This window comes from Cynara cardunculus (assembly GCF_001531365.2).
Source record: "Cynara cardunculus var. scolymus isolate 2C chromosome LG 4, CcrdV1, whole genome shotgun sequence".
Taxonomy (NCBI): Eukaryota; Viridiplantae; Streptophyta; class Magnoliopsida; order Asterales; family Asteraceae; genus Cynara; species Cynara cardunculus.
In genome coordinates this window covers 16,893,092-16,907,505 of record NC_037531.1, presented here as the reverse complement: position 1 = coordinate 16,907,505, position 14,414 = coordinate 16,893,092, and the positions used below count along the sequence as shown (strand labels likewise).

General features: G+C 33.5%; 1 protein-coding gene and 3 non-coding genes across 4 annotated transcripts; 1 reads left to right on the top strand and 3 right to left on the bottom strand.

The window, feature by feature from the left end:
* Positions 1 to 1,152: 1,152 nt before the first annotated feature.
* On the top strand, positions 1,153 to 7,173 carry LOC112511802 (AP-1 complex subunit mu-2-like). The gene is made up of 11 exons (XM_025117571.1): positions 1,153 to 1,281; positions 1,847 to 1,993; positions 2,543 to 2,605; positions 2,783 to 2,959; positions 3,050 to 3,153; positions 3,961 to 4,068; positions 4,196 to 4,292; positions 4,960 to 5,054; positions 5,279 to 5,420; positions 6,252 to 6,374; positions 7,078 to 7,173. Exons 1-11 carry the CDS (start codon positions 1,153 to 1,155, stop codon positions 7,171 to 7,173), a joined length of 1,281 nt encoding a protein of 426 aa, XP_024973339.1.
* A 2,605-nt stretch (positions 7,174 to 9,778) lies between these two features.
* LOC112511921 lies at positions 9,779 to 9,865 on the bottom strand. Its single transcript, XR_003069174.1, has one exon. It is a non-coding gene; the product is annotated as a small nucleolar RNA SNOR75 (small nucleolar RNA).
* Positions 9,866 to 9,928: 63 nt separating this feature from the next.
* On the bottom strand, positions 9,929 to 10,052 carry LOC112511879. Its single transcript, XR_003069135.1, has one exon. It is a non-coding gene; the product is annotated as a small nucleolar RNA SNORD14 (small nucleolar RNA).
* Positions 10,053 to 10,618: 566 nt separating this feature from the next.
* LOC112511880 lies at positions 10,619 to 10,744 on the bottom strand. Its single transcript, XR_003069136.1, has one exon. It is a non-coding gene; the product is annotated as a small nucleolar RNA SNORD14 (small nucleolar RNA).
* Positions 10,745 to 14,414: the final 3,670 nt, after the last annotated feature.

Here is a 14,414-nt window from a genome sequence, read left to right as displayed (position 1 = left end):
AATAAGAATTAAGATCAAAATCCTATAAACTCAAATTATACCTCGTTTTTTATTTGAACTACAACTTGATAACCTTTGACTTGGTCAAGCTTAAACTCGAATCATAGAACAAAAGTTTGACTCGTTTGTAGCCCTAAATTTAATTGCAAAATTTATATTATTTTTATAAAATAACATAACATTTTTCTTTAAAGAAGTGCAGATTGCAATAAGACAAGTGACGATGGTGACTTTTATTGGTTAAGCATTTATTCAATAAAAAGAATTTAGAAGCCGTTTACCAAACGCTTACTTGATAGGCGTTTACCAAGTCACATTACCTTATCGAATGAACATGGCAAAAACCAAAAATCTTACCTGATAAGAACAATGACAAAGTCTAAGGGGTCGTTTACCAAATGTTTATCATGTAAGCGCTTACCAGCGACATAAATTACTTATCATGTAAGAATCTCGTTCATCAAAATAGATTGTTGGTAAAAGTTTCAAACCCGATAAACACTTATCAGGTAAGAGTTTTTTCCCTCACTTTATCGGGTAAGATTTTCTGTCCTTGTTATGCATCTTACCGGATAACATTCTTGATTTTTGTTATACTTAATCAGTAAGGTAAGCGATAACGGTAAGCATATAATAAAAGGCTCCTAAAAAGTATTACTCGGTAAGTGAGAGTGACGACTCTTACCCGGTTAAAGATTACCGGACAAATTGTTACATACAATGTCATTTTGATGGACTAAATTTTATCCGATAAAGTAAGTGATAATGTTACATTTTATCAATAAACCTTTACGGGTTAAGATTTTAATCTTTTTAACACATCCCTGGATTAAAATAATTTTAGTCAAATACGACAATTGAATGAAAGTACAGGGGGGTAAAAGTGAAATTTACGACACCTGAAAAACTACCATTTCTGGGTTCTCCACCCCCATGATCATATGAAACCCGAACTTGCAGCGATCGTGTGATCTGTAATGCAAAATCTCATCGCAAGGAATCTCTTACATGCTTTTGGTATTGATCTTCAAGTAATTTGTACTAATCCATTGGTAATAATACTCGTGATTCAACTGCATTTTTCTTCGATCCTAAAATTCTTCACCATTTTCACATTATTCGTTGATCTCGAGGTTCGATTGATGCAGATCAATGGCGGGAGCCGTGTCTGCACTTTTCATTCTCGATATCAAGGGACGTTGCTTGATCAGTCGTCACTATCGTGGTGATATTTCATCTGTTGAAGCCGAGAGGTTCTTCACCAAGCTCCTTGAGAAAGAGGTACTCATGATATTAGTAACAATTCAAATGTATCCATGCCTGTTTTTGCACATATTTTGATGTCTATGAAGAAGAATTGAAGTTTTAGGTTTTCTGGGAAGCAAAATATCTTCAAAGTACATGCTGATTGTAATTGTAAAATAGATTGGCATAGCTCCGATGATACAATTGTCCTACCATACATTGAAGAACAACTAGTAAATCATTGAGAATGCCACTAATTAAGTTACTAGAATCATGGAAATATTATGAGATTTAACATCATGCTAATTTGTGGACAATTTAAAAAAAAAAATGTGGAACCCGCGTAGATTACTGATCAAAAGAGCCCTTGTTGAACTGACTTGGGTGGACTCATAATCCCCCCTACAATGGGGCTAATGACCGTCGAGTCCTTAGAGTGGTGAACTTAGCTCTGGTACTATGTGAGAATAGGTGAAATCCCGTTAGAATAATAGCCAAAAGAGCGTTTGAGGAGAGAAATGAGGTTTTAACATATATTATGGAGAAATGGTCAAAATCTAGCCGATGTTGGACTCTAACACATATGATCTTTGTCTATCAGGAGGACATAGAGTCTCAAGGTCCAATAGTTTATGACAATGGTGTCTCTCATGTGTTCTTTCAACACAACAATGTCTACTTGATGGCAGTATCAAGGCAGAACTGTAATGTTGCTAGCCTCATTGTATTTCTCCACCGGTTAGCAAATGTGAGTATATTTGACTATTTCTTACTCCATAGTAACAATATAATAAAATCTGTTTAATAGGATATTAAATATGTCTAAATGTAGTAATAGATTATTTTATAGGACTTAAGTTTATGGGACCAAACAATTGTGTCTACTATTTAAAAGTGTTGGAATAGGATGTTAGGGCGTAATTTTTTAAATAAATTCTCCTATTAGTTTTTTTTATATGACACATGAACATGTTTGTTTATTGGGCAGTTTTTTTATAAGCCACTTTCAAATTATGTCATATGAAAAGTCTAATAGGACACTTGATTTCTAAAGTGTTCTAAAAAGCTTGTTAAGACGTCCGAAAGCATTCTATCAACTTATTGTAACACATTTGCATATGATGAACAATTGTATGGTCCTATAAAGTTAAGTCTAATAAAGTTGTCTATTAGACAGTTTGACATATTTGACGTCTATAAAGCTGATTTTGTTGTAGTTTAATGATTATAGTTCTGCTTTTGCCTAAAATTGATATTCGTATCATGTTAGTTCTTAATAGTTTATCACTTTATGCAGGTTTTTGAGTATTATTTTGAAGAGTTGGAAGAAGAATCTCTCAGAGATAACTTTGTTGTAGTTGTAAGAATGATACCCTTTTTTTGCATATCAACTAATTAATTATATTGGAAGCAAACTCTCTACTCTTTAGTGTAGAAGTCAGGTCTGCATACATACAACTTGTTGGTTTGGTTTAACTAATTAAATATATGGTCAACCTATTTCACATTTGAGCTCATGCTTAGCAAACTATGGCAGTATGAATTACTTGATGAAATGATGGACTTTGGTTACCCACAATATACCGAAGCAACAATTCTAAGTGAGTTTATCAAGACAGATGCTTATAGGTTGGAAGTTACACAAAGGCCTCCAATGGCTGTTACCAATGCAGTCTCTTGGCGAAATGAAGGGATATTTTACAAAAAGAATGAAGTATGTACATCTTTTGAACGGGATATTACTATAATGTAACATTACTGATATTAACATTGCAATGTTCTGTTTGTGTTTTGTTACTTTCAGGTATTCCTAGATGTGGTTGAAAGTGTTAACATACTAATCAACAGTAACAGACAGATACTTCGATCAGAAGTTGTGGGGGCATTGAAGATGAGAACATGTTTAAGGTGCCTGAATTTTTTGTTGTAATGTATTGTTTAACATCGAGTCCCATATCACTAGGCTTAATTGGACCACCTCTCATCAACATATGAGGGAATCTCGTTTTTCTCCTCAAAAGTTCTTTTTGATTGTAACCTAATGGGGTTTCCGATATTACCACAAGCATAAAAGGTGAATAATCATTAGATCTAGGAGCTTTTGACACTATATGGGACACATCTCTAAAAGGGTGAATCTGTCATGATGGATGATGACATTTAAGAATTGGCTAACTCTATTACTCTAGTATAAATTTTTTTTTTGAGAAGAGGGGCGTGTTTGTTAGCAGCTTAATGAGCTTAACGGGACTCGCAACCATTTTGTTCAGCTATAAATAACAGTTTCGTAGAGGACTAATGATATAAAAAGTGGCTTATTCAGTAAACTTCTAGTGGAAAGTTTTATGCTGAAAACCAATTTTTTTTTCAAGCGTGTACCTTCCAATTGAAAAGCACGCTCCTTCCATCTATGAGTAGACTCTCACAAACAAAAACCTTCCGAATCTATACAGACTGATTAATCCCAACATACAGTTTTATCCATACAGGACTTAATGGAAAACCGACTTAATGGAAAACCAACTAAACAGCCCTATATGTTAGATAGTAGATACCCATTAGAAGACTCTTCAAAAGAGCCTTTGAGGAAAGGAGGGAGGTTCCAACATATGTTGAGGATAAATGGTCCAAGTCTAGCCAATGTGGAACACTATCACACCTCTCCAATGGAGGCTAGGCGGACACTATAACATTTGTTGCCATTGTTTCTTACAGTGGAATGCCTGAATGCAAGCTTGGGCTTAATGATAGACTTCTGATGGATGCTCAAGGTCGAACAACAGAAGGAAAATCAATTGATTTGGAAGACGTTAGATTTCATCAGTAAGCCTTGCAATCTCAATGCTCTTCAAATCTAGAAGCATGTTACTAAAATGTGTTTGCCTGATTTATATAATTTGGTTTCTTAAGTAGTTAAAAGTTCTTCACACTTGATTGTTGTTTCCGTCAGGTGTGTACGACTCGCCCGCTTTGAAAGTGATCGCACGATATCGTTTATTCCTCCCGATGGATCATTCGATCTAATGACATATAGACTCAATACTCAGGTTATCTTCAGTTATAGGCATCATTTACAATCATGCTTCATGCATCTTGTGTTCATTACAACAAAAGCGGTCTTATAGGACGATGACTTACGTCTAAGTGTCCTAATAGACTGCATAATAAGACTTAAATTTATAGACCAAACAACTATATGTCCTATATAAATGTGCTACAATAAAATGATAGAACATTTTTAAGTGTCTTAACAAGTTTTTTTAAGACAATGTTGAAATAAAACATCTTATTAGTCTTTTTATATGACATTATTTGGAAAATGTCTGATAAAACAAGTATCTTATAATAAGATGTGTTCATAAAATACTTTTCAAAAGGGTCCTATAAAAAACTAATATGACACTTCATTAAAAGAGTTCTCCTAAAAAACTTTCTAGGATGCCGAAATACGTCTTAACTTCTTATTGTAACATCTTTAGATATGACACACAATTCCCATAAACTTAGGACATTTAGACATGTTTGACTTTCTATAAAGCCGATTTTGTTGTAGTGCTTCACCGTTGCTTGGTTTTTGACACGTCCTATATCGATTAAAACATCTCATTTGTGACAGATCGTTTGTGCCTCAATCTCACCTGATTCATATCTTCATATGTGATTAACCAATTTGATTAAAAATGTTCTTTTCACCAATCCTCCATATGTTGCTAGGTGAAACCTCTTATTTGGATCGATGCTCAAGTTGAAAGGCATGCGAGAAGTAGGGTCATGCTTATAAAAGCTAGAAGCCAATTCAGGGAGCGAAGGTATTTGTAACAATCCGTCCCATATGGATAGAATATTGAATTGCTAGCTCAGCTTCAAGTTGTGGGCTACCAATAACTTCCACTATAATTTTATTTCGAAGTTGTTGGGCCAGCCTGCTGCTTTGGACTTGGGGCATTACAGTATGGCCTTAATTAGGACCTTAATTATCCATATAATACAGTAGCTAATTTAACTCAACTTCAATAGCTAATTCGTAATACAGCAATGCAACAAATGTCCACATTGACATACCGGTGCCATCCGATGCTACGAAACCTATTGTTAGGACAACGATGGGAAGCGCTTCCTACGCTCCTGAACATGATTCGATTGTATGGAGGATCAAAACCTTCCCCGGAGACAAGGTAATTAAGATACGTATTAGAACATCCACAATGGTAACCTTTTTTTATTAAATTTTTTTTCCTAATAGTGGGGACCCGCAAGCTTAGGTGGCCAAACAAAACAAGCAAAAATCGAGACCCACAAGGTTATTGAAAGTTTGTGTAGTTAGGGTACGTTTGATATCCAGACAAGATAATACATGATAAAATAGAACAAGACAGAACAACTATTCAGCGTTTTGGTAAGACAAAATTGGACAGAACAGAGCGGATAAAATTTATCAGCTTACCCCTAATGAGTTATTTATATATTATGGATAATTTATTTAATTAATTAGATTATAATAAATAAATATTTTTTATAACAAAATATATCATTAGAAAGTTTTTGTTAAGATGATAAATAACACTAAAATAAAGGGTTCATGTTGTTTCTGGGTGGAACACGCTTATTCCACTATGTTCCTATCTGTACCACATAAAAGTCTTGTCAAACTTGGAACACTGATCCATGTTATGTTATGTCTTGTCCAATGCATCAAACGCACTCTTAGGTAACATATGATATGCATACATGATTGTAAGGGACGGTATAGGACAAGAGAGTAGGACTTGACATGACAGTTTTTTGGTATTTAGGAGGTTTTTCATGACAAAAAGATTATGTTTTTCTATCGGGAGGTTTTTCATGACAAAAAGATTGTGTTTTTCTATCGGGAGGTTTTTCATAATCTTAGGCAGCTAAAAAGCTTTCCAAAAAGGTTTTGGAAAAACTCCATTGTGGATGTTCTTTGCATCGTTGCAAATGCTCATCCGTTTTCTCGTGGCACAATTTGAGCATCAAAATCACAGGTATATATGTTAGGGGCCGAATTTAAGCTCCCGAGTGTAACTTATGAAGATGGAACGACCGACAGAAAAGCTCCCATACGCGTGAAGTTTGAAATACCATATTTTACTGTATCGGGGATTCAGGTATGTATTTCCGCACATCTGCTACAACCGTCACTACAATAAATCGGCTTTATGAGATGCCAAATATGTCCCAGTTATAGACTGTTTTACATGACTTGAGTTTATAGAACCAAACAAATGTGCGTGTATTTAACAAGCTAATAAAACGTTTTTGGACGTCCTAACAAGTGTTTTAGAACACTTTTGAAATAAGGAATCCTATTAGTTTTTTTACATGACACCGTTGAGAAGTTTCCTGTGAACATATCTTTTTACAAGACACTTATTTTTATAAGACACCTTTTAAATAATGTCATATAAAAATACTAAGAGGGCATTTTATTTTAAAAGTGTCCAAATACAAGATTTGGGTTCGATCCCAACCCCCGCCGCTAGCATCACCCGCTTCATGAGCCAAAAAATGCTCCACATTGTTGTTCTTGAAGGCGTATTCCGTGTTGGACTGGTGGGGTTGCCAGTAATCAACTTTTTGTCCAAATATGACGTTTTATTTCAAAAGTGTCATAAAAACTTGTTAGGACGTTAAAAACACACTATCAACTTATTATAACACTTTTACATAGGACAAACAATTGTTTGGTTCTACAAAGCAGGCTATTACAACATTTAACATAGTTAGCGTCCTATAAAACCGATTTTACAACCTTGATTGAGTATTCTCAATACGAACCCAGTAATATACTTTATGTATATATGGTTGTAGGTTCGTCATCTGAAAGTAATCGAAAAAAGTGCATACCAGACACTACCATGGGTGAGATACATAACAATGGCCGGTGAATATGAGATAAGACTATAGTGAAAAGCCCCCCCGCCCCCTACAAGAGCTGCTGCTTACTTTCTTCTTTGTTTCTAGTTTAATCATCTTTAATTATAGGCATATAACTATATATGGTAACATGTTCTTGGTGTATCCTCTACAACTACATGTTTTGCCATTCTTTCACTATTAATTGTTAAAGATAGTTATATATGTATATATGTGTATATATAGACTTGGGATCACGTGAGATCAGCCTGTTTTCGTGAGACCACTTTTTTACACTTGAAACACATCTTTTAAAGCACAAAGTACATTGAGATTGATTGACATTTCAATCTCAACATGTGGTCAGCAAAACAATTCCACTCTTGTATTTTTTTTCCTTTCCTTTTACTTTTTTTTAACTAAGAGGCTGTTTAGGATGCGTTTGGTACGCAGATAAGACAGGACAAGACATTACAGATGTTCATCGTTTAATAAGACATGGCATGATAGAACTGGTTAAAATGACCAATTTACCCCGAATGAGTTATCTAGTGTTTTTTCACTAAATAATCAATCTAAATGTTAACAAATACTATTTAAAAATACAAAAAAATATCTTAAATAAATTTTAAACAAAAGTAAAGATTTCAACATCATGTTTACCAACACAAAAGTTGAAAATTTTAATATTAGGTACCAAAAGACATAAACACAAAAAATTCAAACATTTACTATTGTGTACCAAAAGACCTAAACACAAAAGATTCAAATGTTTATCAACTAACATTACATGTCTAACTTTTTTAAGATGGTCCTCACAAATTTTGGCTTGAAAGTAACATTAATGTCATTCAAAGACGTAGTTGAATCGGATTATTTGCAAAATACATGCTAATGGTAATAATCTGGTCACCATCAAAATCCATGTTGCTTAACTCATTAGACATACTTTGTAAACCCATAGAACCAACAAGTGATACCATCTTACTCATTTCATCGGATAACGATTGCAACCCCTTTTCAATCATTTTAATTGCATCTTCGGAAACACCAAATTTTCTCTTTCTTTTTTTGGATAATACTTCTACGTCTTGTGAGAAATGGAGGATGCAGAAGCGTCATTAGAAGAAGTAGACGAAGGCACGTTCAATTTTTCGGTCTCAGCACCGACTTCATTTTCTAGATTGATGTGCTTCAATGCATCCGCGGCAAATTCCATCATCAATCCTGTAGCTCGATATTTGTCAAATATCATCTTCAATCACTCATATTAAGGAAACGGTTTGTTGCAATATAGTTTTTGCTTGAATGTTTCTATAAAAAAAATCACAAATATATAGAAAAATCCAAGCAAAAACTAAATCACCAACAAATCATTTCCCCAATATAAGTGATTAAAGATTATATTTGGAAAAGATCAGGCTATAGGATCGATGGTGAAATTTGTTGCAGATGCATTGGAGCACATCAATCTAGAAAGTGAAGTCGGTGCTAAGACCGAAGAATTCAACATGTTTGTATACTCCTAATGACATTTCTGCATTCTTCATTCCACAAGACGTAGAAGCATCATTCAAAAAGAGAAAGAGAAACATTGATGTTTCGAGAGATGCAACCAAAATGATTGAAAAAAGGTTGCGACCATTATTCGAGGAAATGTTTAGGTCTTTGTTGCAATATTTGATATTTGTGTTTAGGTCTTTTGATACACAATATTAAACATTTGAAATTTTGTGTTTAGATCTTTTGATATCCACTAGTAAACATTTCAATGTCTGTGTTGATAAACATGGTATTTAAATCTTTTGATTTATGAATGTAAATCTTTTAATTAATGTTTATTTAAATATTTTTTGGTATTTTTAAATAATATTTGTTAACATTTAAATTGATTATTTAATGAAAAAAACACTAAACAACAAATAAATTGATCATTTTAATCAGTTTTATCATGTCCTATCCATATACCAAACAACCTCTAGTTCCGGGAGGTAATGGTGAACACACATGTCCCATGTGTGTTCTACTTAGTTCCATTGTGTTCTTCATATGAACACGCCAAACATAAGGCAAATGTGTCATGTCTTGTCCCACCTTGTTCTGCATACCAAACACACCCTAAACATTTACATGATATATGCTTACTATAACACACTTTATCCTATCGGGTAACATCACAAATTTTAAAATCCTACACAGCAAGAGCAATTATAAGAACAGAAAATCTAACCTGATTGAGAGTAACAAGTCTTACCGTATAAAAAAACTTATCGAATAAATTATCACAACGCTGTTTTAATAGACTAAAATCTTACTTTGATAACTTAACCAAAAACACTAACCCAAGTATGTGTCTGCTAAACGACCACTAATGTTTATTCCAAGTTCACATCTACTCTAGACAATGTTCAATGGACATTTCAGTTAAAAATCAGGTAGCTAGTCGTTGGTGCATCTCATCCATGGACATGCTCCACGTTTAGGATGCTCTAAAGTCTAAATAATTAAAACATGACCACCAGAAAAAATCCACTCCTCCCCCCCCAAAAAAAATGGTATCAAATAAAAATTAATCTCTTACTTCCAACAAGAATTCACAAAAAAAAAAAAAAAACATAAACGGAAAAGAAAATGAAGTTGTTGTAATCATACTGGTTTCTCTCAGACAAATGCCTCGATTCGTCTTCAGAATTGAATGGAATGGATAAATCAGACTCGTCATCTGTTGAAATCATCACCGAGAAACACTTTCAAACAACATTTCTACTTTTTAAAATCAATTTTGTTTAAAGAAATGGAAATAAAAAACTTCAGACATCCAAGGAAGGAGCAAAACAGCAACAGCTCTCAAGCCTGGCGAAGGCGAAAGCTCTTAGGCGGCCACTGCGAATGTTTCTGAGAAACAAGCCTTTGGATTATCATCATCAGTTATTAATTTTTCCGTAATCAGACCAAATAAATACTAATTAAAATATTGCAGAATAACACCAACATGATGAAATTGAAACGTTATTTGGCTGAAGCAATCATACGGATCTAAACGAGAAAAACAACATGATCAATTGAAGGAGATATTTGAAAAGATAAGTACAGAAATCCTCCATCTATCATCACCAATTGGCAATTAAATTCAACAATGAAACTAATGTATGATACAGAAAACTAATTCAAATATTGCAGAATAACAATTTGATGAAATTGAAACGTTCAATAGCTGAAGCAATCAAACGGATCTAAACGAGAAAAACGAGATAATCAATTAAAGCAGATATTTGAAAAAATGAAAGTGCAGAAATTCTCGATCTATCGTCACCGATTAAATTCAACAATGAAACTAATGTATGACGATAACTTGAATAAAAAATGGCGGAATATCGAATTAATTGTGGAAATTCTCTACCGCCGAATCAACCGAAAGGATTAAATCAAAATCAGCAAAAGTAATCGACAAGAAATTTGCAGAACAAAAAGGTAAAGGAGATGAATGATATGGAAGTATCTCAGACATCCAAGGAAGGATCAGAGCAACATGAGCTCTCAAGCCTGGCGAAGGCGAAAGCTCAATCAGGCGGCCACTGCGAATGTTTCTGAGAAACAAGCCTTCGATTTTTCATCACAGATGCATTCCACCATACTTATTGCAAGAAGAAAGCTCAAAGATATACATACAAACAATAATCGAAGAGATACATATGTATTGTGGTGATTCAGACCAGAGAATCATGAAGTTGCAGGTGAAGTGGAAGGGCGACGATCGTGGTATAAATAGAAGAGAGGCGATATTAGGGTTCTATGCGAATTAGGGTTTAAGAGGTTTTATTAATGAGTAAACTACATGTTTAGTCCCTATAATATGCACAAAGTTGACATTTGCTCTTCTAAAACCTATAAGGGTTTGTTTGGTGTCTAGACAAGACATGACAGGACAATTGTTTAGTGTTTGGTAAGATAGAATTGAACCGAACAAAATAAATAAAATGATCAATTTACCCTTAATGAGTTGTTCATTTTAATTAATTTATGTAATTTATTAGATTAATAATAAAATAATTATTTTTTATAACATACTATATTAAAATTTTCGTCAAAACAATTAAAATGACACAAAATAAAAAGTTTATGTAGTTTCCAATTTTTATTTTTATCTTTTTTCTATATTATTTTTTATTATTAATATATAATAAATTACATAGATTAATAAAAATATAGAAGCCGTATAACAATAATATTTTGAGGATAGTAAAAATGAAAGTTTAAGAAACATAAAATACAATAAATAAAATTTAAAGTATGAATAAAATGTAAAAAGTAGACATGTTTGATGTTTTAGAAGATAATTAAGTTTTATTTTGAAGTTATATTGACAAAATATAAGTTTGTTTCACCTTGTTCCACCCAGTTCCATGGGGTATGGGTGGAACAGGCCTGTTCCACTTTGGTCCACTCTGTTCCTATTTGTTCCACATAAAAGTCATGCCAAACATGGAACAAGGATTCCTGTCATGTTCTACTCAGTATACCGAACGCACTCTTATCCTTTTTTTAGCAGTTTAACAAGACTCATAGCTTATTCGTTTAGCTATATATGACTATTTGATAGTGGATTAATGATGTAGAAAATGGTTTATAAAGCATACAAAATGTTATATATGACGCACAATTTATGATTCTACAAAAACTTTCCACCTTTAAGGTTTATAAAACAGTTTATTAGAACATTTAAACATATTTGAGGTCTTATAAAATCGATTAAGTTTGTGAAAGATGGTTAAATATATTACTTAATTGATACGTGAGACCAAAATATTTGGAGGACTCTTCCGACCAAACAAAAAATATGTAATTCTCAGCAAAGTCGTTTACTTTTTTTAATGCAAGAAGTTTTTCTTACTTTATACACAATACATAGGTCATCGAATGAACCTTCGATTCAAACATTGAAATTTTTGGATAGCTGCGAGAAATCATGTTCGCCCTATTTCCGGATGTTATCTCATATCGTTTTTTCGTGAAAAAATACCAATTGAAGTGGAGGGTTTTTTCAAACAACAGGGGACTGGGTCAACTATTCGATCAAATTATATTGATCATGTTTCCCATCTCTTCTCAAGAGACAAGGGGGCTATTTCTTTGCAAAATTTTGCTCGATTTCACATGTGGCAATTCCGTCAATACCTCTTCGGTAGTTGGGGGAAGAATCCTCCCATATCTCGTGCTAAAGAGCGTGGAGGTTCGAGTCCGCTTCAAAGCATAATATTGAGAATACTCAAGAAAAAAAAATCGTTAGCTTATCAAATTATCTATCGAGCCGTGAAAAAAAAATTCAACAAAAGACATAAACAAATTCATTATATGTTTTACGTCAAACAATACATGTAGTAACTCTAGGTATAGCAATAAAAGCAAGACATATGTTCCGATGGAGAGAGTAACCTATGATTAAACACTTCCATCTAAAAGTGTTGTAATAAGTTTATATGACATCTTGAACGTTTTAAAAAGCTTTTCAAGTAAATGGCTTCTAATGTGAACGAACAAAAAACCATCAAAATGGCGATCCACTGTACACTCGTTAACATTCTTATTTATTAATATCGTGTATATGATTAATATTTAACTTTTCTTTAAGTGAATGATTAATATTTAAATTGAATTTAGTATAATTATTGTATTTTGTGTTTTTTAATCGTAGAGAAACACGATTAACAAAATTAGTAGCTTGAATCATAATCTCAGAAGAACGACGTTTCATGTCAATTGCATAAACTACAATGCATAGATTAAAAGATAGTTGACGATAAAATGTTAGCATTTGGATCGTTATTAATTATTGGGAATCTTTATTTAAGAAATTTTTATGAGAATCGGTATTCGGTACATCGTGTGCTATTTCGTATGATTTTTTTTATGTGGAGGGGGAAGACCCCTCCAAATCAAGCAAAAAACCAAAAACGCAAGACAAATACGTACTCGGGTGGGGCGAACCACATCCACCAGAAAAGCCAAGGAGCCCCGAGAGAAAAAGGAGGGAAAGAGAAAAAAACCATCGTCTTTTCATCTATTACTAAAATTTAATGTAGTGATTAACATAAATCTGTTTCAAGTTGTGCTTGTTTCACATGTACTTTTTTCACATTTTGAAACTTTTTGGCGTGTTTACACGTAATATTATTCATTTGAAAATAAATATATGTAGTGGCGGGTCCATAATTTAGATGACCTGGGCCCTAGGGATATATAAAAAAAACCTTAAAACAAATAAGTCATCCAAACCAAAACGGTTTTGGGTTATCCTATTTGCGGGTTAGATGGTTCGGTTAACCAAATAAGGTAACTTTCGATTTCGATATTTTACCACATCTGTTAACCGAGTAGCAAATTATAGTATAAGTTAATTTATATAATTTCCTTCCAGATGAACTGGTTTGAGCATATATAAAATTAACATTAGGTGAATTGATTTATACTGAAACTATCGAGAAGTGTATATTCCCATTATGTCTGGATTCGGTATCATAAGTCATGTTGTTTCTACTTTTTCATGATAACCGGTATTCGGGTATCTAGGCATGTTTGCCATGATCAGTATAGGTGTTTCCAGAAACTCTTGTTTGGGCTCATCATATGTTTATTGTGGGCTTAGACTTTGACACTTGTGTTTGTTTAATAAAACCATCAACCAACGTTATCATTTATGTAACGATTACAAAAACTAGAGGTAACAATATAAGAGAATAATGACCATATGCTAAACAACAAATTAAGGGCCGTTTGCCAAACGCTTATCCGGTAAGTGCTTACCAAATCACGTTACCTCACCGGATGAATATGGTAAGGACAAAGAATCTTACCCGGTAAGAACGACATAAAGATCAAGAGTCTTACCCTGTAAGTGAGGGTAACAACTCTTACCACGGTAAACGCTTATAGGGTAAATTGTTGCATACGATATCGTTTTGGTGGACTAAAATCTTATCCGTTAAGTAATTAATAGTGTTAAATTTGATCAATAAACATTTATTGGGTAAGTTTTTGGTAAACGGTGCCTAAGACTAAAAATAACGAATACATATTTTTATTTCTAAAATTTTATATAATACCATTTTTAACCCTTATAATTTCTATAATTTATTACTTTTAATAGGGGTGAGCATAGGCGGGTACCCGCCCTTTTTGACAGGAACCGGAACCGGCKGTTCTTGAGATATTGGAACCGGAACCGGAACCAGTTAGAGCGGTTCTTAAATTTTTGGAACCGGAACCGGAACCGCCGGGAACCGGTTCCCGTTCCG

What these genes read in the sequence shown, in the direction of transcription:
- LOC112511802 (XM_025117571.1), top strand. Translation starts at nt 1,153, where the DNA reads ATGGCGGGAGCCGTGTCTGCACTTTTCATTCTCGATATCAAGGGACGT. An exon ending in TTCTCCACCGGTTAGCAAAT is followed by an intron (nt 1,994 to 2,542) that starts GTGAGTATATTT and finishes CACTTTATGCAG; the next exon opens with GTTTTTGAGTATTATTTTGA. An exon ending in GAGATAACTTTGTTGTAGTT is followed by an intron (nt 2,606 to 2,782) that starts GTAAGAATGATA and finishes AAACTATGGCAG; the next exon opens with TATGAATTACTTGATGAAAT.